This window comes from Taeniopygia guttata, chromosome 7 (assembly GCF_048771995.1).
Source record: "Taeniopygia guttata chromosome 7, bTaeGut7.mat, whole genome shotgun sequence".
Classification (NCBI taxonomy): Eukaryota; Metazoa; Chordata; class Aves; order Passeriformes; family Estrildidae; genus Taeniopygia; species Taeniopygia guttata.
This window is the reverse complement of record NC_133032.1, coordinates 27,491,784-27,518,280: the sequence shown is the minus strand read 5'-3', so window position 1 is coordinate 27,518,280 and position 26,497 is coordinate 27,491,784. Positions and strand designations below refer to the sequence as shown.

General features: G+C 38.6%; 1 protein-coding gene across 3 annotated transcripts in view; it reads left to right on the top strand.

Annotated features, from left to right (window-relative positions):
- The window catches only part of FAM171B (family with sequence similarity 171 member B), a 37,976-nt gene extending 11,702 nt beyond the window's left edge, over positions 1-26,274 (top strand). For all 3 annotated transcript variants that reach the window (XM_030277901.4, XM_030277900.4, XM_072931614.1), the window contains exons 2-8: positions 10,117-10,350; positions 11,085-11,177; positions 11,467-11,622; positions 13,378-13,545; positions 17,071-17,187; positions 17,704-17,827; positions 18,099-26,274. In XM_030277901.4, the coding sequence (XP_030133761.3) occupies positions 10,117-10,350; positions 11,085-11,177; positions 11,467-11,622; positions 13,378-13,545; positions 17,071-17,187; positions 17,704-17,827; positions 18,099-19,434 (2,228 nt within the window). In that variant the 3' untranslated portion in view covers positions 19,435-26,274. The remainder of the gene's footprint in view (positions 1-10,116; positions 10,351-11,084; positions 11,178-11,466; positions 11,623-13,377; positions 13,546-17,070; positions 17,188-17,703; positions 17,828-18,098) is intronic.
- The last annotated feature ends 223 nt before the right edge of the window (positions 26,275-26,497 follow it).

Below are 26,497 nucleotides of genomic sequence, written 5' to 3'. Positions count from 1 at the left end.
ATTTTTTTTCCTCCTTCTGTCAAATTGAGGGTAGGTTTAAAATTGTGCTGGTTTTTTCCTGCTAATTCCACTCACAAGCCACCACTAGGAATTCCACAAGACAAATACTATACCTGAGCCTTTAGGATTTAAAAAAAAAAAGATGATTCATGTTGCAAGGGTGCTGGAATATTCTTTCTGTCCAAATATATTGACTATTAGAGGGTAGATTTGACAAATCATCCTAAATTCTCTACAAGAAATGGTCACATTTTGTCAAGATGCTGCTGCAGACGGATTTATTTTTGTTGTGTAAATACTGAAGGTTTAATTGTAAGGTTCATCAGTGGGAAATCCACATTGTTGGCTTATCCTCTAATAGGCACTTGCCCATTTTTCTTGAAGATGTATAATATATTGTGAGGTTTATATAGAAACCCCATATTTAAAATAGAGTATTATGAAGATATTTCCCTTTGTATGTTTTCCCCCAATATTCTGTAACAAACTGAATTTTTAATATTTTCATTCCCTCAGCTCTGTTGCAGGGTAAAATTATACTGGCAGCGATTTTAAAAAAATGAAAGATCAGCATTGCATGTTTAATATTAGCCAGTGAGTAAGCTGAAATGAAAAAAATAACCTTATAATGGCCTCTGAAATGCCTGGGCAAGGCTGTTTTATCTTATAGGTTTTGGGAGCTCTTTCTAGTATTTACTTGCTCATTTTAATGTCTTTCACTTGCAACTTTATCTTAATTTGAAAGGTAAAATTTATTCAAGATTTTATTATTGTAATATTAATAATTTATCTCACTTATATAAAATTACAGAAGATGATATTTAAAATGAATGACTCCTAAATAAGTGAAGCTCTGCAGACTGCAGCATTTCATCTTGTCTGCTGCCTGTCTCCCTTGCCCCAGGAAGGTGAATTTCTGCCTCAGTCCTCCATAGTAACCACAGCTCTGAGAACCAGGCTGGCTGATTCAACAAAATAGCAGCAAATCAAAATGCAGAGTTGCTATGGTAATTTTAATTCTCATAGGTTTATTGTGTCCTGTGAATTCCCATGTTCTGTCTCAGGTGATGACACAGCCTGAGTTTAATTTGTGAAGAAGGCACAAATGGTGAAAAAACATCTTGCACAACCTCACCAAATGAGTACCTTGCAGCAGTACATGCTGTGCACTTAAAATTATTCCAGTGAATTTTTAAAATTACATAAATATCAAGTGTTAAAGGAATACAGAGGAAAAAAAAAATCCCATCTAACCTTCATGGCTGCTTTCCTGTGTGAATTTCATGGCTCTTGCTTAGGTAGCCCATAAAAATATATCAAGGGGAATTTTCTTTCTATTTTCTATATCTTACCAGGAGCACTTCAAAGTGCTTGGGGGTGTGTTCCCACTGGATAGGAGAGTGAGTGGTTAGCAGCTTTATGGATTAGCCTGCTGGCATTCTGCTGCACTTCTTACAAGCAGGATCCTTCCAGGAAGGTGTTCATTGATTATGCAGCAGCAATCATTAGGGATACTGCCTATGATCATCTGGTTTATTTTATTGATTTTGCAGGATCTTAATTTCATCAAAATTTGGTTCCTGTCAATGTTTGTGGAATGATTATTGTGCTTATGTAGTTCGTTTATGCATCTGGTCTGAGACCTTAACCACTTCTAATGGCAGAACACATCTGGTTGTACAAAATGGTTATTTTTGTTTCTTTATTCAAATAAGTCATATGATCAGTCCTCTTATATATACAGCAGATCTTCAAATTGTAAAAGCTATATATGCCTATGCAATCATACAGATTTTGAATACTGAGGCCATTCAGATTATAAAGTAATCCAAATCCATTAAAATAATTGCAAGCATTAAAAGTTTCCATTTTTTATTGTGGTGGGGTTTTTGTCTTTTTTGTTTTATGTGAACTCAAGGTAGTGCTGCAATCAGTACCTGTACAAGTGTTGTGGAATGAGTTGGATGGGAATTTAATGTCTGTTGGGAAGTACAGGCATAATTATGGGCAATAATATGGGCACAACTGGGCAAATATCATTTTGATGTGATATTTGCCCAGTTATGCTCAAGTTTGCCAGAGTTGAATATTGGCCATATTTAGTCCTGATTAAATTCCCTCTTGCCTTTCAGTTGCTTTTGAATTTGGAGGAACTTACAGCAAAAGTTGTAGGGAGAACAGTTTATTGGTTTGCACTGACCTAATGCCTATAGGCTACTTTGGAAATCCTTTCAGTGCATACGTACTAATGAGGCATAAATTAATATTTTTCAACAAGTATTCAAGGACAAGATTTCTAGTAAGAATGTTTTGTGGTTTTCTTTACCTCCCTCTTCAAAAAAACCCAAATCTCCTTTTCCTTGTGTTGTTTGCTTAAGATTTGTATTTACGTATGCACACAACTCCATCCAAAATAGAAACCCATGAATATAAAAGGAAAATAATTCTGTTAAAGTGAAAAAAAAAATCTGCTGAAGTGAAACACAATTGTTGTCAGTAAATAAATGCAGCTAAAAACTTTTTTTTTTTGTGGAAACATCAGGAAAATGCACTGTTAATTCTATATAAAATGTGAATATTTTGGCTGGGAAAATGGACAAGGTATGACTCACATAAACATTCTATTTTGCTGGTGTGTTGGAGGTTTTTTTTTGTTTGTTTACTTTTTTCCTATCAAAATCCTTTTAAGAAGGGAAAAAGGCTTTGTTTTTGTCTGTAAAAATATATTACACTTGCTCCACTGTGCTAGCAGGCAGTCAGCTTCTTCATACTGTCTGATACAGTTTTATTATCATATGAAGCTGCATTTGGGGTCTGTTTTGAACTAGATAAATAACTAATCTGCCGCCTACTAATTTACTTAGAACCTTGAAGTTTTCTCTGGTTCATGCTAATTTCCCAGAGGCAAATCCCTGCCAGTTTTTCACTCTGCTAGATTAGAAGTGTCCCTTTAAAGTGCTCATCCTGATGGGTTTGATTCAATGCATTTAATTTCACATAATAAATTCACCTCTCTTTTTAGTGTGAGGCTTTCAGAAAACCTCATCTTTAGAAGATATTTTTTTCATAATCAGTGATCTCACTGGCTAAAATATTACATCTCCTCATCACAGAGATGACTCCAGGATGGATGGAATTGTGGAGGAAGGAGACTGAGCAGAGCTCTGCAAAGGAAAGAGGACACGATAAAGGCAAGGGGAAATAGAAGTGGGAAAGGGAGTTTCCAGAGCACAGTGAATGAGCAGAAAGCAGGTGTATTTTTGTTTGAGATGACAGCAGACTCTGGGGTTTACATCTCTTCCTGCATTGTTTTGTTCAGCTCTGAAGAGCAAAAGCATCCATCCACTTGTTTCAAGAGAGGCAGCCCCTCCTTGATGTGGCAGTGCAGAGTCAGAATAGCATGTGAAAGGTGTTCTTATGCTCTATTTTTAATTTTCCCAAAAAGGTGGGAAGAAGGGCCACCTGAATACTGTCGTGTGTGCTGAAATGATTAATGTATTGACATGAATGAGCTCCTAGTAAATATTTCCATTAACCCATGTACAGATGCCTGACAGTTCTGGCACTGTGGGCTACATGTGTCTATCACAGCTATGCTGTGATATTCTTATCAGAGAAATAAAGTGAAATAAGGAAGTGTTTCTCTGTATCTGAAATAAAGCATTATTTGAATCAAATATAAAAGAATTTGCTTGAAAAACTCAGAGTTAGAATATAATTGTGGTTTTTTTCAGCAAAATCTCACTTGAATAGCCTGATGTGTGACAAAGCTTAGGCAACAGAGTGCTAAATTTTATAAAATTTCTAATCTGTTACACTTTTTCTTGACTGTGAAGCAGGAGCTTGGTGGAAACAGCTAGATCTGACTAGATTGAGTTAAAGTGCCTTTTACAATAAAAATTACTGTAACAGCCTTTCTCTCTGTAAAAGGTACTGCCTGTTCCCTCTAGGATCTACCTTTTGCTCCCTTGTAATTGAGATTTTGTAGATGCCTTCTGTGGAAATTGGTTGACCAGAAATAGGGCAGTGGGAATACTGTGGTGTCCTACTTTCCCAGACCCTGTTTTGCTGCTTTGTCCTTGGAAATTGGTAATGTGTTCTGTGTCAGTGCAAAGATGTTTCACAAAGCTTCTCTTAAATATACATACTAAAGTTTGATTTTGCATTAAAATATTTTAAGGGAGTGCAGAGCTACAGGACTGTTCTGTATAGATAATATGGTTTGGCTGTTCATATGCAAATGCAGCCAATGCTGATCATCTCTGTGCTTCAGTTTGTTTAAAAATATCTTTTATGGTATCTGTATTGTCTAAAAGCAGTAAAACATCAATATCTTTTCTCCAAAGGGCATTTCAAGGTGCAGCCTCATCTTGCTTTAAAATTAGAGCCATAATGCTGCCACTTTGCTTAAAGATCAACCTAAACAAGGCAATTTTTAGCAATTGCTGCAGTCTATGTCTGTCCTTATGTTCTTCACCCATCACTTTGGGGTTAGTGTTGAGTTCATGGCTGGAAAGTTTTAACTCCCAGAGTGATTCTGGAGAGGGTTGTGCAAACTTCACCTCCTGCTAAGTGCAAGAGTGAGACTGTCAGTAGCTCTCAACTTCCAAGTATTTTCTTTTTGCAGTCAGGTGGAATGATTGTATTTGTTGTCCTAAGCATGTGTTGTTCTTATCTAAGGTTCTATTTTCATGATTTTTACAGCTGGTTAGGTATTTGCTGAATTATCTCAGACCTTTTGTGAACAATATGAGCTTCTTTGCTTCTCAGTTCAGTCATATGTTGTTGAAAATGAAAGATATAGATTGTACTTACAACTAATTAATGAAGACAAAGTGAAAATTGCACAGACCAAAACACTTGCAGTGTATTTTTTTTTTTTTAGCAGTGTTCCTGTTCCATTTTAGGGAGGAAAAATAATGTCCTGCTATTCATTTTCTGCTTCTGTTTTAAATCAGAGGAGTAGCACATAAAACATTCTCATAAAGAATCACGTAATTAGTTTCTAAATGAGATATTCTGATACCAGTTTGGAATAGATAGAATGATTTGTGCAGAGTTTAGAAAGATCTTTATACATGTATATTCCCATTTGTACTAGGGTCTATAAATTACTGCATGGAGTATGACAGGATAAAAGAACACTGATAGCTAACAAATGAAGCCTACATTTGGCTGTAGTGGTCATTAATTAGATTTGCAGGTTATTTGATAGCTATGAGAAGCATAATTGAAAACCAGCCAGAGAGCTCACCCCAGAGCCTGACAATAACTCTCCCAATAAAACAGTTCTGGGAGTTTAGGGGTCACCTATTCTGTCATTTTAATGCACTGTGCAAGGCAGCAAGCTCACTCCTGTGTCAGTGCTTTGTACCTGCCTCCAGAACAAAGGTACCCACAGATGGATGGTGCCTGTGGGGAGGGGGCTTGCCCTGCACTGAATCCCCCCAGCCCTCAGGTGCTGCCACAGCTGCCCCTCGAGCACCTGCATTTTCAATTAACTGAAGGAGGCTTCTGCTTTTTCCATTGTGCTTTTCTGGTTTCTCACTGCTGTTACTGTGGTTTTAAGGAAATTTTAAGAAGTAGCAATTGGTGTTTGTGGGCAGGAGGATGGCTTTGGTATGACCTTTTTTTACTGAAGCCAGATGTGTGCTGGCTGTCCAGATTGTGTGTTTCATTGATTTCCACCCCCCGTGGCAATACCATTGCAATATTGGATGTGTAGTAAACCCCTTATTCTTATTACACATTTTTCCTTTGCAGATCAGTGCACCTTTCATATCCCTAATTGTGCTAAGCCAAGAAATATGGTGTTCTATGAATGTAAAAAATGGGAAGAGGGGTTGTTCAGTCAGCTAAGACCAAGGAAATGGCACAGCCTGGGTTTTCTCTGCCTGGTTAGCAGGGAACTCAGATCAGTGTGTGCCTTTTCTGCCAGGGGTTTAAACACTTCTGGGCAAGGGTGAGAGGAGTCCCTTCTGAAGGAAGGAATTATTCCTTAATTTGATTGTATTTACTGTTTATCCCATAAGATTTTTGCTTAACTGTGTAGCTGTGTGTTTGAGAAGAGTAACTGCCTCCTTCCAGGTGCAGAACCACTTTGGCTACAGGAACCTGGTGATTAATAGGGAAAAGGGTTTAGGGCTGGCAGAATGTGTAGGAATTCTTCCTGGGCAGTGCCCTGTGTGTGTGTTTTCACCACCATATCTCAGTTAATGATATGTGTAGTTTGGAACATACTGGTGCCTGTGAGGGCTCTGGCCTTGACCATGTTAATTAAATCTCACATAAATGGGAAGCAGATGACATGCTTGTCTGCAGAATTAAGAGCAAATTACATGGACCATAACTGAGGCTTTTTGCACTGTTACATTTGTACCCAGGTTGCAATTCCAAGCAGTCCTTTGGCTTAATTCTGTGATACAATTTCTGAGTTAGGACAGTGATATGAAGCCAAATTCCCGGCATTAGATATTTCTTCTCAAAGAAATGAGGTGTAAATCCAATAAAATCAGTTTTATTGACCTGGACTGAAGTAGCTAAATGTGGTAGAAGGCCCTTTTTTTGCTTTTTCTGAATAACTGCTGCATTTGTATGAAGGTTTATCAGAAGCATTTTAATGCTGTAGAAGCCGGCGTTTCCTGTGGACCTGCCAAGAGAGGAATCCCATCCTCTGAGGCAGCACAAATCAAATTAGCGAGGACTGAGTTCTTTCTTCTAATTGTAGGAGTTCTGTCAAATCTGTTTAATACTGAGATACAGCTGACCCACTTGTGTTTGGCACGTGTCAGTGAGCAAAAAAAAGCACAAGGTTCATCCATTGTTTAAGTTTTCAGCTTTGGTTTTGTTAAAAAACTAACGAAGTGTTCATTATTTTTTATCTGAATTGTTTTTTTCGGTGTATTTTATTGTGATTTAAGTATCCTACTGCAGTTTCCATCATAGTTGAGGCTTAAAATTGTCCTTAAAGGTTTGTAAATTAAGGTATTTATAAAAAGAAAAAGAAAGACAGTATTTCCTTTGCAAATTAGGTGTCTTGGATGTTACTGTGACATTGTTAATAACTGAATACCATTAAATTAGTGATAAATTTGCACATTAAATGGATGTGAGGAGGGAGCTGGTCAGGGGATGTCAAGGTTGGAAATGTAGGACCAGAGCTGCATACAAAGTCTGAGCTCTGGGCCCTGGGCATGTCCTGCTTTTTACTGGCCTGCAACAACTGCTCTGCAAAACTGTGGTGAACATGGGAAATTGTTACTGTTGGATTCTGGCTTTTCTTCACATGGATTTTTAATTTGTTATCATTTCACAAGCATTTGGGTGGAGGCATAATGAGGTGTCCTCATGTCTCCTGTGCTGTAATTCTTGAGGAGTGCAAAGAATAATCATTCTAAAAAGTCTCTCCAAAACCAGTGCCGTGGGAGTTTAAAGTGACTTGTTGGCAGAGTAGATTTTAGCAAATCCAAGCGCAGGCAGGACACAACTCCCTCTTGTCAGGGAGATTCTTGTGTTAGCACAAAAAATAAGGCCAAAGGCACCGACAGCAGGGGTTGGTCTGGATGTTCAGGGCCATGAAGGGAGCACTCCTCTCTGGATGTGACAGTCACATAGCTGGGGACTCTTCCAGAGCTGGAGAGCTTTGTCTCAGCAACCCCTGGGATTTCAGAGCCCATTTCCAGCCTGGCATCTCCTCAACACCCCTCCAGGCAGAGCATCACTTTGGGGAAATGCTGTGGCAATTTCTATACCCATGGGAGAAGGAAGTAATCAAAATTCAGCATGGCTAAAACCTGCCCATGATATTCTTCAGCTCACCATCTGAGAGTGAAAACAGCACAGCTTTACAGAATCTTTGTGGTTTTTTGGTTTTTATTTGAACCCCAAGGTTCTAAGAAAGTGGGGTTTAATCTGGCTGTAACTGAAGGAGATGAGAGGAAGAAAGAGTTTTGCACAGAACAACCTCTGAATTTGCCAACAGCTGCAGGAGGGCTGTGGCATTTGTCCTCACTCCTGTGTTTTCTTGTTAGGCTTTTTGTCAGCAGGAAATGGAAAATACTCAATAAAAGTATGAAATGATTGAAAGAATGTGTCTTTCTGAGTATATTTTAAGTTTTAATTTTTTGTGATGATTTCAGCTGTTAAAACTAGGCTCTTTTTCTCCTAACTTGACTCCAGCTGTTAAAATACCAGTTTATAACATGCATTTCTGGTGTTCCTTCTTACTTGCATGAGCTTGAATTTTGTACCACTATATTTCTTTCTTTTAAATACCATTTCATGGTAGACTCCTGACTTCCAAATGATTACTGGATAATAATATTGTCCACAGCCTGTTTCCTATCCTCTCTAGCCTTTTAACTAGTCATTGGCCAGAGGCAAATGACCTGTTTTTCAAGTTTTGGCAGCCACTGGAATGATGCTGGTATCTGTGTAACTGGATCAATGCCTGGAGGAGCTGTTTGGAGCCTGTAATTTGCTGACATGACATAATTTTTTTTCCCCATTATCACATGATTTAAAACCCCTCTAGCACAGTAATTTAAAGCAATTTTATTCTTGAAATATCTTATATAAGGAAAAGAAAAAAAAAAAGTCAGATTGCATTGTTCCAGGATTATTGTGCATTTTTTGATTAATTCTGTCAAATACATTTGTGTGCCATTGGGTTTTTTTGTTGATTTTAAAATTTATTTTTCTGAAAATATGTATCAATCTGCTCAAGGAGGTGTAGTTTTTTTTTTTTAATAACATTGCAGAGAATCAATCTGGCACAGCTGGTAAGTTTTTGCTGTGTATGTGGTAAACATAAATGAGGTCAGTTTTTGTCATGTGCAGGTCACTTTTGTGCATGAATATACAATGTGCTCCATGCATACAATAGATCTAAATAAATACTTACTTCAGAGAGGCCCAACTTGGAGGACATCTCCACCACATACTGGATTTTTTTGATGGATTGCACTGGGCTCCTCAAGACCTATTTATTTAAATCAAGGTCAGTGGCAGTAATCTCTTGGTGCAATGTCAATCCCAATTATAGTGGGGATAACATGGTGAAATTGAAGCATGATTTTGGGTAGATACATTTCAAATAACTTAATTTGACATTTGACCTAAATAGAAATACATACTCATGATGAATGGATTTGAAAGTATTGGGATACAAAGTGCAGTGATATTGAATAGTAGTAAATCTGTAACCAAAATAGTGGAAAATTTGTTATTTGAAATATTTTTAAAAGTGATCCATAGATATTTTAATTTCTAACAACAAATGAACTGTATTCTGGAAATAATGTGTAATTCTGTTCCTTTTCACATAGTGAGAAAAGGCTCCCTAATAGTTTATTTGCCATCAGGGTGTGAGAGAAATTGTGATTCAGAGCACCTTGAGATGTTGTTCAAGTGAATTGATTATTTTCACCATAATTACAGTCACTGTAATTATGATTTCTGTGAGACACTGGGTATGGTACAAGCTATCAGATGCTCTAATTAGACTAGAGAAATATTGTTTAGAAGTTGCAGTGTCGGAAGGTGAAAAGTAGCCCAGTGCAAGTCTGGTGGGAGATGGTAGCTTAAAATAGTGTCTGGATGCATTTATAATATTGTTACACATGTAAATATAAGTGTGTTGTCCCACAGTCTGTAAACATCAGGTTCTCTGCCTTTAGAAACTCAAGGTGCATCTTGAAATGTGTGTCCCAAGCCAAGGGTTGGATAAGAAGACCATCTGTGTTATCAGTGTGATACTGCAGAGCACAGTCAATCTCACCTTGTCACAGATGCATTCTTCAAGCTTAAACAAAAAGGGGAAGATTTGTAATTTGGTTTCAAATTTTTTTTTTTTTTTTTTTTTTTAACTGGTTAGCTATTATATTTGCTGAGTTTAATAAACACTTTTTGACACCTTTGTGCCCTGTCTTAAGGATTTTTGTTTCCCCCTTTTCTGGGGTATATAATTGCATGGTCACCTCTGCCTTTGGCCAGAGGTAGGGATCCACTGTGCACTACATGAATAACAAAGACCTGGGCTTCAGGACTTCTTTACAAAACTATGGTCCTTAGTTGTGATGCATCATCATAACCTCCTCTTTTTCTTTTTGTCAACAGGATCTGTTTTCACCCTGAAAGTTCAAGTAAATGACATCATCAGCCACCAGTACCTGCCACAAGCCGTGGTAGAGGTATTTGTTAACTACACCCAGACAAATTCCACTCTTACTGGGAACAATGGAGCAGTGTTGGTAAAAGTCCCCTACAAATTAGGATTAAGTTTAACTATTGTCTCATACAAGGATGGCTACCTGCTGACACCTTTGCCTTGGAAGACTGCAAGAATGCCAAGTGCGTAAGCGTCTTACAGTCCTATTATTAAACTGTATCTGGCAGTAATTAAATTTCTCTCCTAAGCTGTCTGGGTAGTTGCTGTCAGCTGAACACAACTCAGAGAAGTCAGTCAAGGGAGATGGTGCCTGTCAATGCAGAGCTAAGGGTAAACGGTCTGTTAAACTTGTCAAAATTCTGATTACTCTAAAGCAGAAAATAGCCCTTTTAAAATCTAAGTGGGTTATGTTGTGACACACAGTGAATTCTTAGATTTTTTTTTGCCTAGAGTTAACAAAGAGCTGTTAATGGGTCCTGACAAAAATCCTGTTGACCTGAGTAATTCTTGGAATGCCAATGCTTTTTGTCCTCTAAGCAGATATAACCTGTTACAGCTCTGCTTCAGCAGTGTTTCCTCATAGGTTTTCCTGTTTAACTTGCATGATCTTAAAAATTATCTTGTATGATCTTAAAAATGCACATGATTTTTTTTAAAAAAGAAACTTTTAAGTCACTTTCTTGTGACTTTCTAGTCACTTGTTTATCCATGGAAGGTATAAAACAGTAGCAAACTTTCAGAGGTCTTTCTGCCTAAACACTAAAATAGCTCCTCTGGATAACAGGAGTAATTTATTTAGTCTTAATATGCTCTATGGTATATTAACTGCTCTGTTCACTAGATCTTAAGATTTGGAGACCTGGGAGGATTTTTTTTGGTTGCACAGTGTAATAACAGATATTATCATTTTCCACAGTATACTCATCCGTGACGCTCTCATTATTCCCACAAAGTCAAGCTAATATATGGCTGTTTGAAGATACTGTCTTAATTACTGGAAAACTGTCTGGTAAGTTCTGTGCATGCAGACTGTAACTAAACACTTTGTGATAGCCATCTGCACCCACATGGAAAAAAAATTAAGCATCATTTTATATAATACCTATCTACTTAAAGCCAGATTTTCTGTTAATTATGTAGTTGTATGAGAGGCTGTGACAAGTGCTAGACTGGAAATGCAATAATCACGGAGAAAATGGGTGGAAACTCGTTGTTATGCTGAGTGGATTTCTGAAGGGTAATAAAAACATGGTTTGTCTGTTTTAGTGTGGCTAAGAAAAAATATTACTCTTTTACAGATGCCAAATCTCAACCGAGTGTTCAGTTTCCAAAATCTTTAATGAAGCTTCCAGCAAATCATTTTGCAAATGTTACAGCCTATCTGACAGTTCCAGAGCAATTTCTGAAAGTAGACAGCTTTCTCTATACAACAGGAATTATTCTAAATAAATCAGGTATGTGAATATGATGCTTGGGATTTCTTATAAAGAAAGATTATGACATTACAATGCATATGAGTGCACAGTGTTTCAGAAAAACATATGCGTAATTTAAGTTCATTATATTAGATCAGAAAGCTTTGTTCCACAGGAATGAGCTATAAACACATCAGGTGACTAATCAGTGTTACCTATTTTGGTCTGTGCAGTATGACAACATATCTTCCTTCACTGAAATACAACTTCAGAATCTGCTTTTTACATTTATATGTATGTATATGTACTTATGCTCAGGATTTCATGAGACTGTTTGAACTGGCTTAGCAAACACTTTAAAAATGCAATTATAGCCAGGCTGTACAGTAGCTGAAGCTAAATAAACCAGTCAAACAGCAGCAATTAACTTCAGCTGTGGAGTTCCTGCATTTTCACTGGAGTGATTGGTTCTAGGGGTTACACCCAGCACAAAGATTGTGTGGAAGCCCCTGCTTGGCTCACAGTCAGTCAGGCTGGGCAAGTTTGGGACCAAAGGGTCCCTGTGTGTACAGAACACAGCTGTAATAATGTTTTCTCTGCATCTGTTTCACTGGAGAAGCATTAAGTGGTTTCATGACTCTGCTCTTATATCACTGGATTTTGTGAGTATTTGTCATTCTATCATATAGTTTTTTAATCTGCATAAGTACAGTAATCTCTGGTAGGTTGTACTGTGTGCAGCTCCATCTTTATTTTGTTCTTTTCTTTCTACTCCCAGTGGATCTGAAGCCATGGGGCTTTTAAATTCATCATGGTGCAGGAATAGGGCACTACATGGCTTATTTAAAGTCATCATACGCTATTCTTTAATTTTCATTCCATTAAAGGCAGCATATATACTGATATTTTGACAAAGATATTTAAAAATCTTTCTTGTCTGTATTTCACCTCTTTAAATGGAAGGCAGAAGGAAAGAAGCATAGGAGAATAAGCAGTGTTTATCCTCTTTGAGTGTTCCCTTCAATCTGTCTGGCATGTGTTTTAAATTATTCATATACCCCTAAAGGAATAGGCTTCCTTTTAGGGCAGGTGGAAGCTAATTGATATCTGATGTGCCAGAAGTTCTCTCACAACCAGCTTCTAACAGCCTGCATAGATTTAACATTATTCTGCTACTTAGTAATTCTGTTTCAGCTTCTCTCACCATCCTGTCACACTGGGCATTCTGGAGCATCTGCAAAATGGTGAGAGGAAAACAAAGGAAAGAAACTTTCAGGCTGTTTTGTAAATGCAACATTTCCTCTGAGTGCTTTGACATTCCTCATGATTAACTATTCAGTTAATTCTGGCTGCCAAATTAGGAAACTAATCCTTACAGGAGAGGTTCCACATGCTTTCAGTTTCATTCAATGTTATGTATATTGTGTTTATACCAAAATTCTTGTATGATCTGTATTTCACATCAGTTAGGGGTTTTGTCATCTGATTATTTGAGGGGAAAAGTCCTTCCCCCCTCACCCCAAACCAAGTTTTGCCTCATGGTTAGTTCTATGGTCAGCATAGAACCCAGATGTTGCAAATGTGTTTCTCTTATAGCATTGGTATAGAAATAACTCTGTTTTGTTTTAATCACAAGTTGTTAAAAGTTCAGAAGAAAAGTAATGTTGATTTTTATTTGGTAACAACTGACTGTGTAGCTTGATGTGGATGAGGGCTTGCCTTTAGTAGCTTAATCCTTTATTTATTTAAAAATAAACAATGAAAGGAGAATTATGAGATATTTCTTGCCTTCAGGTTTCAAAAGCATGGAATTAACTCCTCTTGCTGCCATATGTGTAAATGTTCTTTTGGCTGGGAAAGAACTGAATGTAAAGGGTCCCATTCAGGTTACACTTCCTCTTCCCACAACTACTGTAAAATCAGGAGATGCTGTACCTGCCTGGACATTTGATATGAAAATTGGTAAGTGAGTTATTTGTTATTTGCCTTCTAGCAAATAGTGCCTGTAGGTTTGGGCACATGGCACTGTGGGTCATGGAAGATTGATGGCATTATTCCGTGAGGTGATGGTCAATAGGTTGTCATTTATTTTAATGGACTAGCTTGAATTGTTCAAAGGTATTTCCCTGCTTTCATTAGTTCAAAAAGCTTTAGTAAAATTCATTAGCACTCCTCTTGCCTGCATTTAGTGTACTGGATTTTTATTTTCATGGGAGGCTGAGTGTTCACAGAACATATATTTTAAATTTCAAGCCTAGTAATTTTGTGAATTCCTTCTTACAGGAAAGCAAACCTGAACTGAAAGTTTGGATGCTTTGTTTCCTAGAGTATAGCTCTAAGGATCCTCTGATGCTAGAACTGGAATAGATATTGCTTCAGTTAACAAAAACAATTCAGAAAGTGAAATGAAGGGGAAATACGAGTTATCCAAGGGAACAACGTAGTTCTTCCAGTATGCAAAGAGGAGGCTGGGGATTAGTCATTCTAAACCTTTTGTATCCCTTCACATCTAATTTTAGTCAGGAGTGAGTAATGAGCTATGTCCATGTAACCCACTTAGATGACCTGTATTAGGTGTGGGTGCATCAGTGTCCTGATTGTCCTACATTGCACCTCACAGTCACCATCACACTTGAAATATGAGTATATATTGAATATATAGGCTTGCAAGTGAATGAGGTCACATCTTGCTCCTTATGAAGGCAAAAAGCTTTTGTTCAGTGTTTGGAAGTACAGGAGAGGGACACCAGCTCCAACAAAGTGTTGTTTGCACTTTCAAGAAAGAAACTGATCACCTTAATGGAAAAATCCTGAAGAACATGAATTTGAATTAAGGATGTGCTAATAAAATTTGGCTAGGCTGTCTTGTGGGGAAAAAGTAAATAGGATAAGCTTTGGCATAGAAGATTAAGTCTGTCTTTACACCTAGAAGACTGCAGAGGGGTAATTGGTGGAAAGAGATGGCATTTTAGAGGGTTTTAGTCTGAGGTGGTAAAATATTACCCAGGATTTAAATTTCTTATTGCCACAGCCACTTTTGCCAGCTCCTGTGCTCATGGTGGTTTTTTACGTCCCTAAACAAAGCTAAATCAATGCTGTTGTTAAACAAGGAGTTGACAGAACTGGAGCAGCACAGTATCAGGTTAGAATACAAACCAGTGTAGGGTGTTTATTTGGATGTTGAGGGTCCTACTCAGCACCCCTACATAGGCACATTGGCCTTGGGAGTAAAACAGGAGCCAGAAACGTGGCCTGCTGATCCAAACCGCAGTAAAATCAGCTGTTTCTTCCTCTCCAATGGTATGTACTTTACAGAGATTCCATAAAGGCAAGCTGTTTGTCATGGATGCTCTCTGAGGTATACTGTTCACTGCTGCATGCTGAAGAGAGGGACAGAAGGATGGGGGGAAAAAGACAGCAACTTTTGGGGCATAAATTAACCTCTACTTTTTCCTCCCATTTCTTCCTTTCTTAACAATAAGAATTTGCAACTGTATTTGCTTTCTGGATGTTTATTCTTAAGTATTTTCCTTTTATTTTTTTACCTGTGATCTGACACATGCAAAATGACTTTTTCCCAAGGTAACTGAGTAGTAGCAAGGTGTGTTTTAGTCAAGGTTCTGGTGACTGAGGGCTGCTGAACACCTCAGCTCTGCAGCAGGCATTGCAGAGCATCCATAAGGAGCAGCAAGCCCCCATCTGAGCTGAATGCAGAGCTCCTGCTGCACTCAGTAATGAGGCTCTGGCCTCCAAGATGCTGCATGTGGGATGTCCCCAGCAAGGCATTGACACAGTTTTTAACTCTCAAGTCCTTGTTAATGTGTTATGATGGTAATCAGAGCTCCCATGTCAGCACTGATAGTGGCAAGGGAACAGGTTTGTGTGTGCTGTGCTGTGGGTGACCCATATGTAGCAGGAAAAAGATTTCTGCTTTCACAGGTCTGCCTGTGCAGTGCTCCTGGGGCTTACTCCAAGTGGAGTAGTACTGAGACTTCCTGGAAAATGATCTCTGGTAATTGTACTCAGCTGCTGTAAATGCAGAGTTTGTTCATCTGTATTGAGTGTGGCTTCCTTCTTATGAAATATTTTGCTGCATTAGGGCTAAAAGTACTTTGTGGATTTTAATAGAATTACAAAAAATAGAAAGCTTGCTTTCAACATTAAATTGAAAATTATATCCTTCTGCTTGGATGGCAGTAAACCACAGAGAAAATGGGCTTACTCATGAATCACATTTTAATATTATTTCTTAATACCAAGTATTTTCTATGTAGTATATTGGGGGAAGATGTAATTTGCTAAAAAGGACAGCAAACATTGTATAGCTTCTTATGGATTTGTTCAGTCAAAATAGAACTTCTGGAGACTTCTCTAGAAGTTATTTTTGCCTTTTATACCAGGTTTGCTGGTATTACTTCTGACTCTGGACAAGATTTCTCAGGTGGCTGAGAAAGCACTTTCAGAGCTCTAGGTGGTTGCTGCTGCCTTTCCCCTCTGCCAGCCATCACAAGCACTAGAGAATGTCAATGCTTTATTTTTTGTGTGTGTGCCTTCATCTGTAGCAGATGTCCATCCTCATCTTTACCTCCTGGTTGGGAGATATTTACTTTTCCTTTGCTGAAAGAAGGTTCCTGGAAGAAAATCAAATTTAAATTCATTTAAGCTCCAGCTTACATGAGTTATACTGTTTTCATCCTTTGATTATTGGTGTTTTAAAAAAGCTGGTGGTTCTCCCTGCCTCTCAGTATTTGCAGGTTGAATATGGAAGATTGGTTACATGAGGCTGTTTTCTGTCCTTAGAAATTTACAAATTACCCACAATAAATGTGTTTAAGTGAGTTAATTCTCTCTCTTCGAATGGATGCTTTATTAATTGTAGAAGCTGGCATACCATAATACCTTTCCTTTGATTGCCAAACAGATGGTGTGGAATCTGTGTCCTAACAATAGCACTTCCTTGGGCTAACTGAACTGTTACAGCCTCGGGGCAGGGAGAATCAGAGAAGCATCCAAGACAAACGTTTTTTATCATATAATGGTTTAATAAGATTAAAATGTTTTCCCACTAAGTTCTGCTAGCTGATGTTAAAGTTGTGTTCATATGCTTCAGTTACCTCAGTTTTTAGTCTTGGCCTTCATGCATGTTAAAGGTTCTATACCAGGCTTTCTCAAATTATTTATGTGCATATCTGTGAAAGACGATTATTAATAGGAAATGAATCATATTGAGTTTACTTCTGGTGAGTAATGCTGATGCTTTGTTTCAAAGTAAATGTCTACAGATGGATGTTTGCAATGAAATTGTCAGGAGAGGAAATTTGCCTATTCAGCAGAAGCTGTGCAATAAACAGTGGCTAGGTCAGAAGTTTCAGTTTTTCCTGTGATCTTGTATATTTTTGATAATGGCCTAATTGCTGATGAAGAATTGCTGAATAGAAGAATCCTGCATGGCATGTGCAATGTTTTGTCCTTTTTTTTTTTCCCCAGGTGCTTGGGTAAACCGTGGGCTAGGAATGGTGAAGGAAGTGGATGGCCAGTTAGTATGGACATACACTGCCCAGCACTTGGGCTACTGGATAGCAGCTCCACTGCCTGGAACAAGAGGTATGGCAACAACTGGCCAAGCAATTGCTGAGTGCCCCATGTAAGGCTGTCAGTTTGATTGCTTCATTTAACAGCAGGGAGGGAGAAGTGACATGCAGCTTCACCGCTTGGATAACTTTTGTTCGAGTCCTTGGTGATTTTCTTGCATGTTTTGTAAATTCATATGAAGGGATCTGTCAGAGAAACAGTGTGGCTAATTGCGAAAACAGATAGCACTCTCTGGCAGAGTGCTAAGTAGAAAATGTAGACCACTTTTCTAAGTTAGTTTGGACAATTAATACAAATATAATTTATCTGGAATGAAGTAGATGTCATGGTAAGTCTTTAGTATTTGGGATGAACCTGTCATTTTCACTATCCTGTTGAAATAGCAAGGTGAAAAGGGAAGGATGACTAAAATGCCATTGGAACACAAAATCACTGGAAAAGTACTGTTCAGTTTATTAGCTCTGCACATCAAGTGAAATAATTTGGTTTTAAGAACTAATGCTTGTCTGGTTTTGTTTGATAATCTAGAATCCATTATCAGTGCTGTTTCCAAGGACATAACAGCCTATCACACCGTGTTCCTTACGGCCATACTGGGAGGAACAGTTGTCATTATCATTGGATTTTTTGCTGTTCTTCTTTGTTACTGCAGGTAAGCAAAAGAAATTCCAGCGAGCTCATTATGAGTGGAATTTGAGATTGATAAAATAGTCTTTTGAGGTTAAGACTTGTTTTCTTAGCTAAACTGTAATGTGTAGCCTAATTTTTTTTTTTAATTATAGTTGTTACAGAACTTAATTTTAAGTTTGTGATGTCAAATTACATTACAACTTCTTAACCAAAGTCTAACCTTCATCTTTGGCAGTCAACAGTTCAGTATTTCCTAATATGCTCTGCAGTCACCTTACTTCTCTTTTGCATAGGGATAAATGTCGTCGGACACAGAAGAAGGAAAAAAACTCAACCAAGCTGGAGGTCATAAAAAAAGACCAGACAACATCAACAACTCACATAAATCACATCAGTGCTGTCAAAGGGTCTTTAAAGCTAGAGGATAAGTCACAGTTATATACACCGAAGATTTCTTCATACAGCCCTCAAAGGAGGCTGTCCATAGACACAGAAGATGGAAAATCACAAGACAATTTTAAAATCTACTCAGAGGATGCTTCTTATCAGTCGTCCTGTCAGACTGGTCAGGCAGGAAATTCAGCCCATTCAGTGGAGCCTAATGCTGGAATGAGGCTTTTACAGCAGCCAAAGCACAGTAACAGTACCATTTCCCAGGCTCCTAGGGACATTCCAGACCAAAACAGGTACCTTTCCCTGAAAGAGGAGATGTATGGGCTTTCCCATATCCCAGAACATCTAATGCATATTTACAATCAGCCTATTGCTATTCTTCAAACCTCAGACCTTTTCCACTCCCCAGAGCAACTGCATCCTGCTAAATCAGCAACTTTGCCAAGGAAAGGGCAGCTGGTGTATGGCCCCATGATGGAACCCATGAATCGTGACAGTTACATGCAAACGCTCCCCAAAATGCCAGTGCACTCTCATCCCCAGCCTTCTGCCTGCAGAGATGAGAGCAGTGCCCTGGATGGTGAAGAGGGCTTATCTTCCCAAGCATCCAACTGGGGCCGGTACACCAACAGCTTACTGGAATCTGTCTCTGTTCCTGGGACACTGAATGAAGCAGTTGTAATGACTCCGTTTTCATCTGAACTTCAAGGGATTTCAGAGCAAACCTTGCTGGAGCTCTCTAAAGGAAAACCATCTCCACATCCTCGAGCATGGTTTGTGTCCCTGGATGGAAAGCCAATTGCTCAAGTGAGGCATTCTTTCATTGATCTGAAAAAGGGCAAAAAAACTGAGAGTAATGATACTAGTCTGGACTCTGGTGTGGACATGAATGAGCATCACCCTAACAGGAAACTGGAGAGAGAGAAAACTTTCATTAAAAGTATGCCACATTCTAAAATTCTTTACTTGGAAGATCTGGATCTGAGTGGCAGTGAAAGTGGGACCACTGTTTGCACTCCAGAGGACCAGGCTGTGAGACACATTATGGAAGGAGGGACTGGGCCAGTCTTAGAACAACATAATGAGGAAGGTCTAAGGAAAAAATCTCTACCGGGAAGTCATGAATCTGGTATCCCTTCTGCTAAAAAAAGGGATAGACCACCTCTCATGAAAAGAGATAGCAAAACCAATATCTGGAAGAAAAGAGAGGAGAGGCCGCTTATTCCTATAAATTAAAACACAATGTGCTTTGTGCTGTTGCTCTCCCTGCTGGTTGTTGATCTCTTGCCTGCTTCTGTAATTCTGCAGTGTTTGGTTTACAAGGGAAATGTTGTTTTCTAGTATCAAGAAAAGTTTCATTTTTTAACATACAGATTGAGTTACCAAACTTCAGCTGGGCAATTGATATTCCATGTGAATTGAAAACAGGGAAATGCTACTATTAAACTTTTCCACTTCCTAATTTTACTGGCAGTATGAGGAAGGCCCACATTTTACTTAGCCTGTCATTCTTGGACACACTTTTGGGAATGCACAGTGAGAAATGTAGGCACATGATTTAATTTTTTTGTACTTGTTGCTAATGCAATGGTAGCCTAGTTAAAGCCATTCCTAGCCTTGTTCCTAATCAACATGACCATCTGTACAGTATTTTATATGTGAACTTTTCTAGCTATCTGTTACTACTTCTTTGTATAATGTGAAATGTTTCATTCGTTGGTCCCACGACACCAGCAGATGAGCTCTGCTGGATTTATCAGCAGAGCTCTAGAGCATTACTGCCCTCCCTGTGTGCCCATCCATGTGCAATTCCATACAACACTGGGGGAAGGGTACAAGTGTGGCCGCTGCAGTTCATGGTCTCCACCATCTTGAGGTGTTGCCCATCTGCTTTGTTTAATTCTGCTTTATTATGGCCCATGGATCTTGAAGACTGTCATGGGCTATGAAGGGTTCATGTCCAGCAAAAAAGGACTGGTTCTGGTAGCATTTGGAGCTGCCCCACTCCTGATCCCAGTGTCTTGTTTTGGCTTCTTTGTCTGTGAAAATCTTCTCTTCTGTATGCTGTTGGGCCAGCTGTGCTCCAGAATATAGCCTTGAATCTCTGCCTATTTCTAAGTGAGAGTTTGGCCCAAGATGAAGAAGTGTGCAAGATTAGACAAATTATGCCTTGGAAAGAGTTTCTTGAGCAGGAAATCTTGGCACCGTTGCTTTTTGTTTTATGTTTAAAACAATGGGAGATCATTTGAGGTTTTTGTGCCTACATTTTGCCAGCCTGAGCTGCTTTTGTATAGGTTTGCAGAGGAGTTAAACAGGCTTTAGAAGTTGGGGGGGAGGTTATGAGCATGAGACAGCAGATTGCAAAAATTTGGTCTATAATGCAATATAAATACTATTTATGACTCATCTTAGAGTTAAATTTACCAAAAGTCATGAATGCATGAATTGTAACTAAGATATGTATAGAGGAAGGAAAGGCCATCAGAATATTCTTTAATTTTAATGTTCATCTTGTCAAAGTGATCATTTCAACTTTGGCTAACAGAAAAATGGATGCATCTCTTAATGTGCTTCATATAGTAAACAGAATGTATTTCTGTGGTTTTGAGGCTGTTTCCCTGATGAAATAAGTTCCAGCATTTTGGCTTTGGCAGTTTGATTATAAATCATTCTAAAAGGCTTTATAAATATTTCCCTTAAAGCTTGGTTAAGGGTCTGTACCAAGACCCAAACATACAATGCCTTTATTTGAATTGTGATGTGAAAGAACCTCAGTTTTCTGCCCTGTAGTACACTCAAGAGTTGGGAAGTATCCTATGCAGCTGGGCTTCTGGGAATATTTACTCAGGAAATATTACTGTGAAATATGTCTGTTGTGTTGGGATTGTCAGTTGTTTGGTGCTGTTTCTAGAACAATATGGACGGTAACCAGGATGGTACCAGCGATGCATCAGTCCATACTGAGCATTTGCTTCATGAACAAAATGTTCCTATTGAGTTCACAAGTATGAAAGTGCAAATTAAGTTTGAGATAGGTGTGTGTGTGTGGTAGGTTGACCTTGGCTGGATGTCAGGTGCCCATCAAGCTGCTCTATTGTTCCCCTTTCCCAGGTGGACAGGGGAGAGAAAATAAGATGGAAGACAACTCCTGGATTGAGATAAAGCAGTTTGCTAAGGCAAAAGCAAAAGTCTTCGTGTGCACAAAAAGGAAAAAAATAGGTTTGTTCTCCACTTCTCATCAGCAAGCAATGTGTGACTGCTTCCTGGGAAGCAGGGTTTCAACACATGTAGTAGTAGTTGCTCCAGAAGGCAAACCTAGTAAGTAACAAATGCCCCCACTTCACCCTCCTTTCCTTAGCTTTTATGAGCTGATGTCAGATGGTATGGAATATCCCTTTGGTTAATTTGGGTCAGCTGGCTTAGTTGTGTCCCCTGCCAGGATCTTGTCCACCCCCAGGCTGCTGGTTGGCAGGGAATGTTGAGAGCACTGATGCTGTGCCAGCCTTGACCAGCAGTAGCAGCCGAAACACTGGTGTGTTATCAGCACTTTCCAGCTCCCAATACAAGGCACAGCACTGGGAAGGCTGCTATGGGGAATGGACTCCAGCTCAGCCACACCAAATATCTATGGGCATCACCATCACAGCTGGGAATATCAACTCCTGTGCCTGGAGCACCTCCTTCCCCTCCTTCAGCACTGACCTTGGTGTCTGTAGAGTTGTTCCTCTTACATGTTTTCACCCTGCTCTTCTCTGGCCACAATTATGTCTGCACAAAAACTTCTTTTCCTTCTCAAATCTATTATCACAGAGGTGTCACCATCATTTCTGACTGGCCCAGCCTTGGTCAGCAGCAGCTCTGTCTGGGAGCTGCTGGCATTGGCTCTGCTGGGCATCATGGAAGCTTCTGGCAGCCCCTCACCCATGTAGAACCCCCCACCATCAAAACCTGATCACCCAAACCCAATACATATGGTGGAGTAACTGTGCCTGCAACCCATGGAGTGCAGATATCCACCTGCAGCCTGTGGAGGATGCCTGAACGAGACTCTGAACCCATGGGAAAGCTTTGCTGCTGCAAACTCCTGGCAGGACCTGTGGAGACAAGAGGTTTCCTGGTAGTACCTATGGGGGACTCATGCTGGAGGCAGGCTGTGCCTGAAGGACAGCACCCTGTGGAAGAGTGAGCCATGTTCGAGCAGTTTGTGGAGAACTGTTGCCCTTGAGAAGGACTCAACTTGGAGAAGTTTATGGAGAGCAGCCTCCTGTGGGAGAGCCCTGCGCTGGAGCAGGGGAAGGACTTCTGGCCTTAAGCAGTGGCAGAAACCACACATGGTGGAACTGACCCGTTCCCGTCTCAGAAACCACACGTGGTGGAACTGACCCGTTCCCATCTCAGAAACCACACGTGGTGGAACTGACCCGTTCCCATCTCAGAAACCACACGTGGTGGAACTGACCCGTTCCTGTCTCCCTGTGTCACTGCAGGGAGGAAGTAGAGCTGGGAAGGAGGGTGGGGTGGGGGGAAGGTGTTTCTAAGATTTATTTGTCATTATCCTGCTCTGGTTTTGTCAATAATAAATTCAGTTAATAACCCCAAGGTGAGTGAGTCTGTTTTGCCTGTGACAGTATTGAGTGAGTGATCTCTCCTTGCCTCAATTCAGGAACCTTTCATTGGATTTTCTCTCCTCTGTCCACTTTGAGGAAGGGATTGGTAAGAGTGGCTTTGGTGGGTGCCTGGCATCTAGGCAGGGCCAAACCACTACAGTGTGCAAATAAGTCTGTAATTAAATTGGCCTCAATAACCTAAAAGGAGTTTAATTATGATTCATCTATTTCAGGTGTGAAGATGGCTTGTCATATTAGCATGCCTTTGGTTCTCTTTCTAGGTAACAGGAAATTTGTTTTCCAATACCAAATATATTTTCACTAGAACTTTTTTTTTTTAATGTACCGTTGTATTGGATTTTTAAATATGACTTTCTAGGCTCAGATATTGACCATTTCATCCTTTGCTTTGTTGTATACATTAGTAGGAATCAATTTGTATGTGCACATTTCTTCTGAAAGCTGCCCTCGAGGATCAATATTGCCCTGTTTGCAGAGTTGCATTGGTTCTGATAGCTCCCTTTTCAAAAAGAGATTATTAGACATTCTGTTGAACATAATAGAAGATCCCTGACAAGCTAATGGTTTTGAGGAATTAACATTAAGTCCATAAGTCTTTACTTGAAATTTTGGTCACTTACAGTAATATTTCAGATTTTTAAATGCATTTTTCATTGTATATACTAAAAAGACCTAATTCCTCAAACTTATTTGTATCATAAAAAAATACAGACTACTATAAATGGCTTTATTTGCATGAGTTCAAAGGAAACAAGTTTGGCACTCCATTGTTCTCTTTCTCTGGCAGACTAGATATCCAGTCGTCAAAGAAAAAGGATTATAAATCCAACTCTAAAATTATTATGATTATTATTTATATTAATACAGAATATTTCAAAATATATTATCTCAGTCTTCATATTCCAGCAGTATGTTGGAATTTATGCACTGGAATAACCTGTATTGCCTGCTAGAGATTAGAATTCTTTTTGGTTTTATATAATTTTAAAAAAGAGTTTGACTATTCTGAGCTCTAAAAATTTTAATTCCACAAAACATTCTACATGATGTGTAATGTATGGAGAAGACAGAATGTCACAGTGAAGTGTCACAAACTAATGGTTTTCTATATTTCTCTGTATGATTTCAACATATGGATTTTTAGGAACTACTGAATTTATTTTTTTAAGATTTTTTTTTCCTGTTGGCCTTTTGTGGCATTAACAGACTGTTAAAATGCTGGTGCCAGATTTAGGCCTATACAAAAATTAGCAAGGAATTGTGGCACACAGCTCTTGGAAAGGCTGGGGAAACATTCAGAGGTTTTCACTTCTTTGAATCTGGAGGTTGCTTACCTTGAGAATAAGAAGGAGGAAATGTCTGTGAGCCTCTTCTAAGGAGGGGAATGAACAGGGAAAATTGGAAAGGGTACAGCTTCTTTCTGATGCTGCTTTGCAAACTGATACATGTTTGTGCTTTGGTGGAATAAATTCCTTCTGAAGAACACAAATGTTTGCAAGACTTATGTCTCAGTTCTTCACAAGGCACTTCTTGAACGGTCAGCTTTTGCAAGGAAAGCCTTTATTTATGTACATATAGTTTTAAGTGCAAGCTCATTGACAGTAATTTTTAGATTGTTACCAAATGCTAGATATTATAAATGAAAAATAAAGGGTGGGAGAATCACTTAAAAATCACATTTGATTAAGAGGAAAAAAGTCCTTATAGTGCAATCAGAAAGTAGAGCTCTGGTATTACAAACCTGAAAGTAAAAATTATGTGTTGATTAGGGGCATTACTTACCACCATAAAGCTGGAGGTGATGCACCAGAAATAATCCAGGATGTAGGAATGTTTAGTCGTCTGCTTTGTTTTTATGCAGTAATTTGTACCAAAGAGGGTGAAATGAACGGGCACCAGTATAAATTCTTGTTAGTTAAAAAGTGACAAAGTTTCACAACATTTCTGATCAAACACTGTGCAAATGAAAAGGCGGTGCACTACATCTGTTGTCTAGTGCTTTACATTAGGAAAATCTGGAGATAAATTAGCCTGCTGAAGTGCCTTTCTGTTTCATCAAACTTATTTTATCAGTGGGACACCTGACTATCTGAAAAGCACATTATGTTTTTATTTTCTGTTAGCCAAAATGCCCTCAATTCATACAGTTATATAGCTTTTATAATATTTTAAGAGGCAGATCTAGTGTTTTTTATGTTGGAATACTGACTTCTGCATGTTGATGATGATGGTAGTTGTTGTAAAACCTAGTTTTTGTATTTTATGTTTGAAAAGAAATTTTAAAAATATATCTCTAGCAATCTGAACAGTAGTGTCTTTTAAAAATGCTCACACGGGATCTGATTCAACTTTGTGTGTCAAGTGCAAGCATCTTGAAGTCACTGGATTTACAGGTATGAAACTGACTGGGATATTAACTTTAAAAATGAAATTAACATATGTTTATATATAAACACTATGAAAATAATAGAAGTCCTTTTTTCAGCTGCCAACTTTGCTTGTCAGTGGCAGCAGAAATTGTATTGAATGGGTACATAATTCTTATTTTCTAGAACCAATTTTTATCTGAATTTGGAGCCTAACCTGCATTGTTTTTAATAGCTTTTTATTTTTTTTTAATTCAGTGGTATTATGAAAATACAGTACTATGCCTATGAAGTTAAAGATGAGCATTCTTTTATAGGAATTTGTACTAATTTGTGCCACACTTCTAAAAGTAGGTAGCTACATTTGCATTAAAGAATCTATATGAAAGGTGGTTTAAATGACTTGAATCTGAGCTTTGTTTTCTTTTAAAAGCAGTATTTATTTTGTTCTGAAAAAATAAAAAGCTTCAGTTTTTTTTTAAGACTGGCAGGGCGAAACTGTCATTTCTTGTCATGCTAGCACTCTCACCCTGAAAACTGTTTCACCAAATGATTTTTTTCAGTCAGTTTTAGGACTTACTGAACATTCCTATATTCCTCCTCCCCAAAATATCCTGGTACTTTATTCCCCAGGTAACTGATTTAGTTCCTTTGAAGCACTTGTTGCACTTCAGTCCACGTTAGAACAGTGCTATTTTTACATGTCACTGTGTAGAAAGGCAGTTTTTAGTGCTCATTAGAGCATGTTACTCATACAAAGCCTGGCTCTGGATGTTGCAAGGCAGGTGAAATCATGGCACTGGCTGTGCTCACCACCTTGAATTCAGGAGCCTCTTATTCAACAAACGCTTCGTGACCTCGGCAATTATTTTCAAAAACTCTCTAGTATGGATATTGTTTGTGTAAAACATTCTTGATATTCAGCATCCTGGTTTTAAGTATTTCTACCTTTTTATATTTTGTCAGAGGTGTCTTTTCATCTCTGTATTTACTACAGTATCAGTGTATCTGTTGCTGAAAATGTAACTAAGGTTTGTAAAATGTTACAGCTTATGCAATATAATAAAAATTTGAAAAAGTTATCAACGCCTGAAATTTTATTTGTTTATCTTTGTAGTGACATCCGTCAACACTTTCTTTCCAAATATCATTAAATGTATTTCTGTCATCACCATAATTCCCATGACAAAAGAATGTCATCCTCCTTCAGGTTACCAGTTCTGATAGAGTCACATTCTCTGTTCTGTTTCCTGTGAAGAAAAACATCTTGTAATCTTCAGCTGGACTTTGGAGACAATTTCGCTG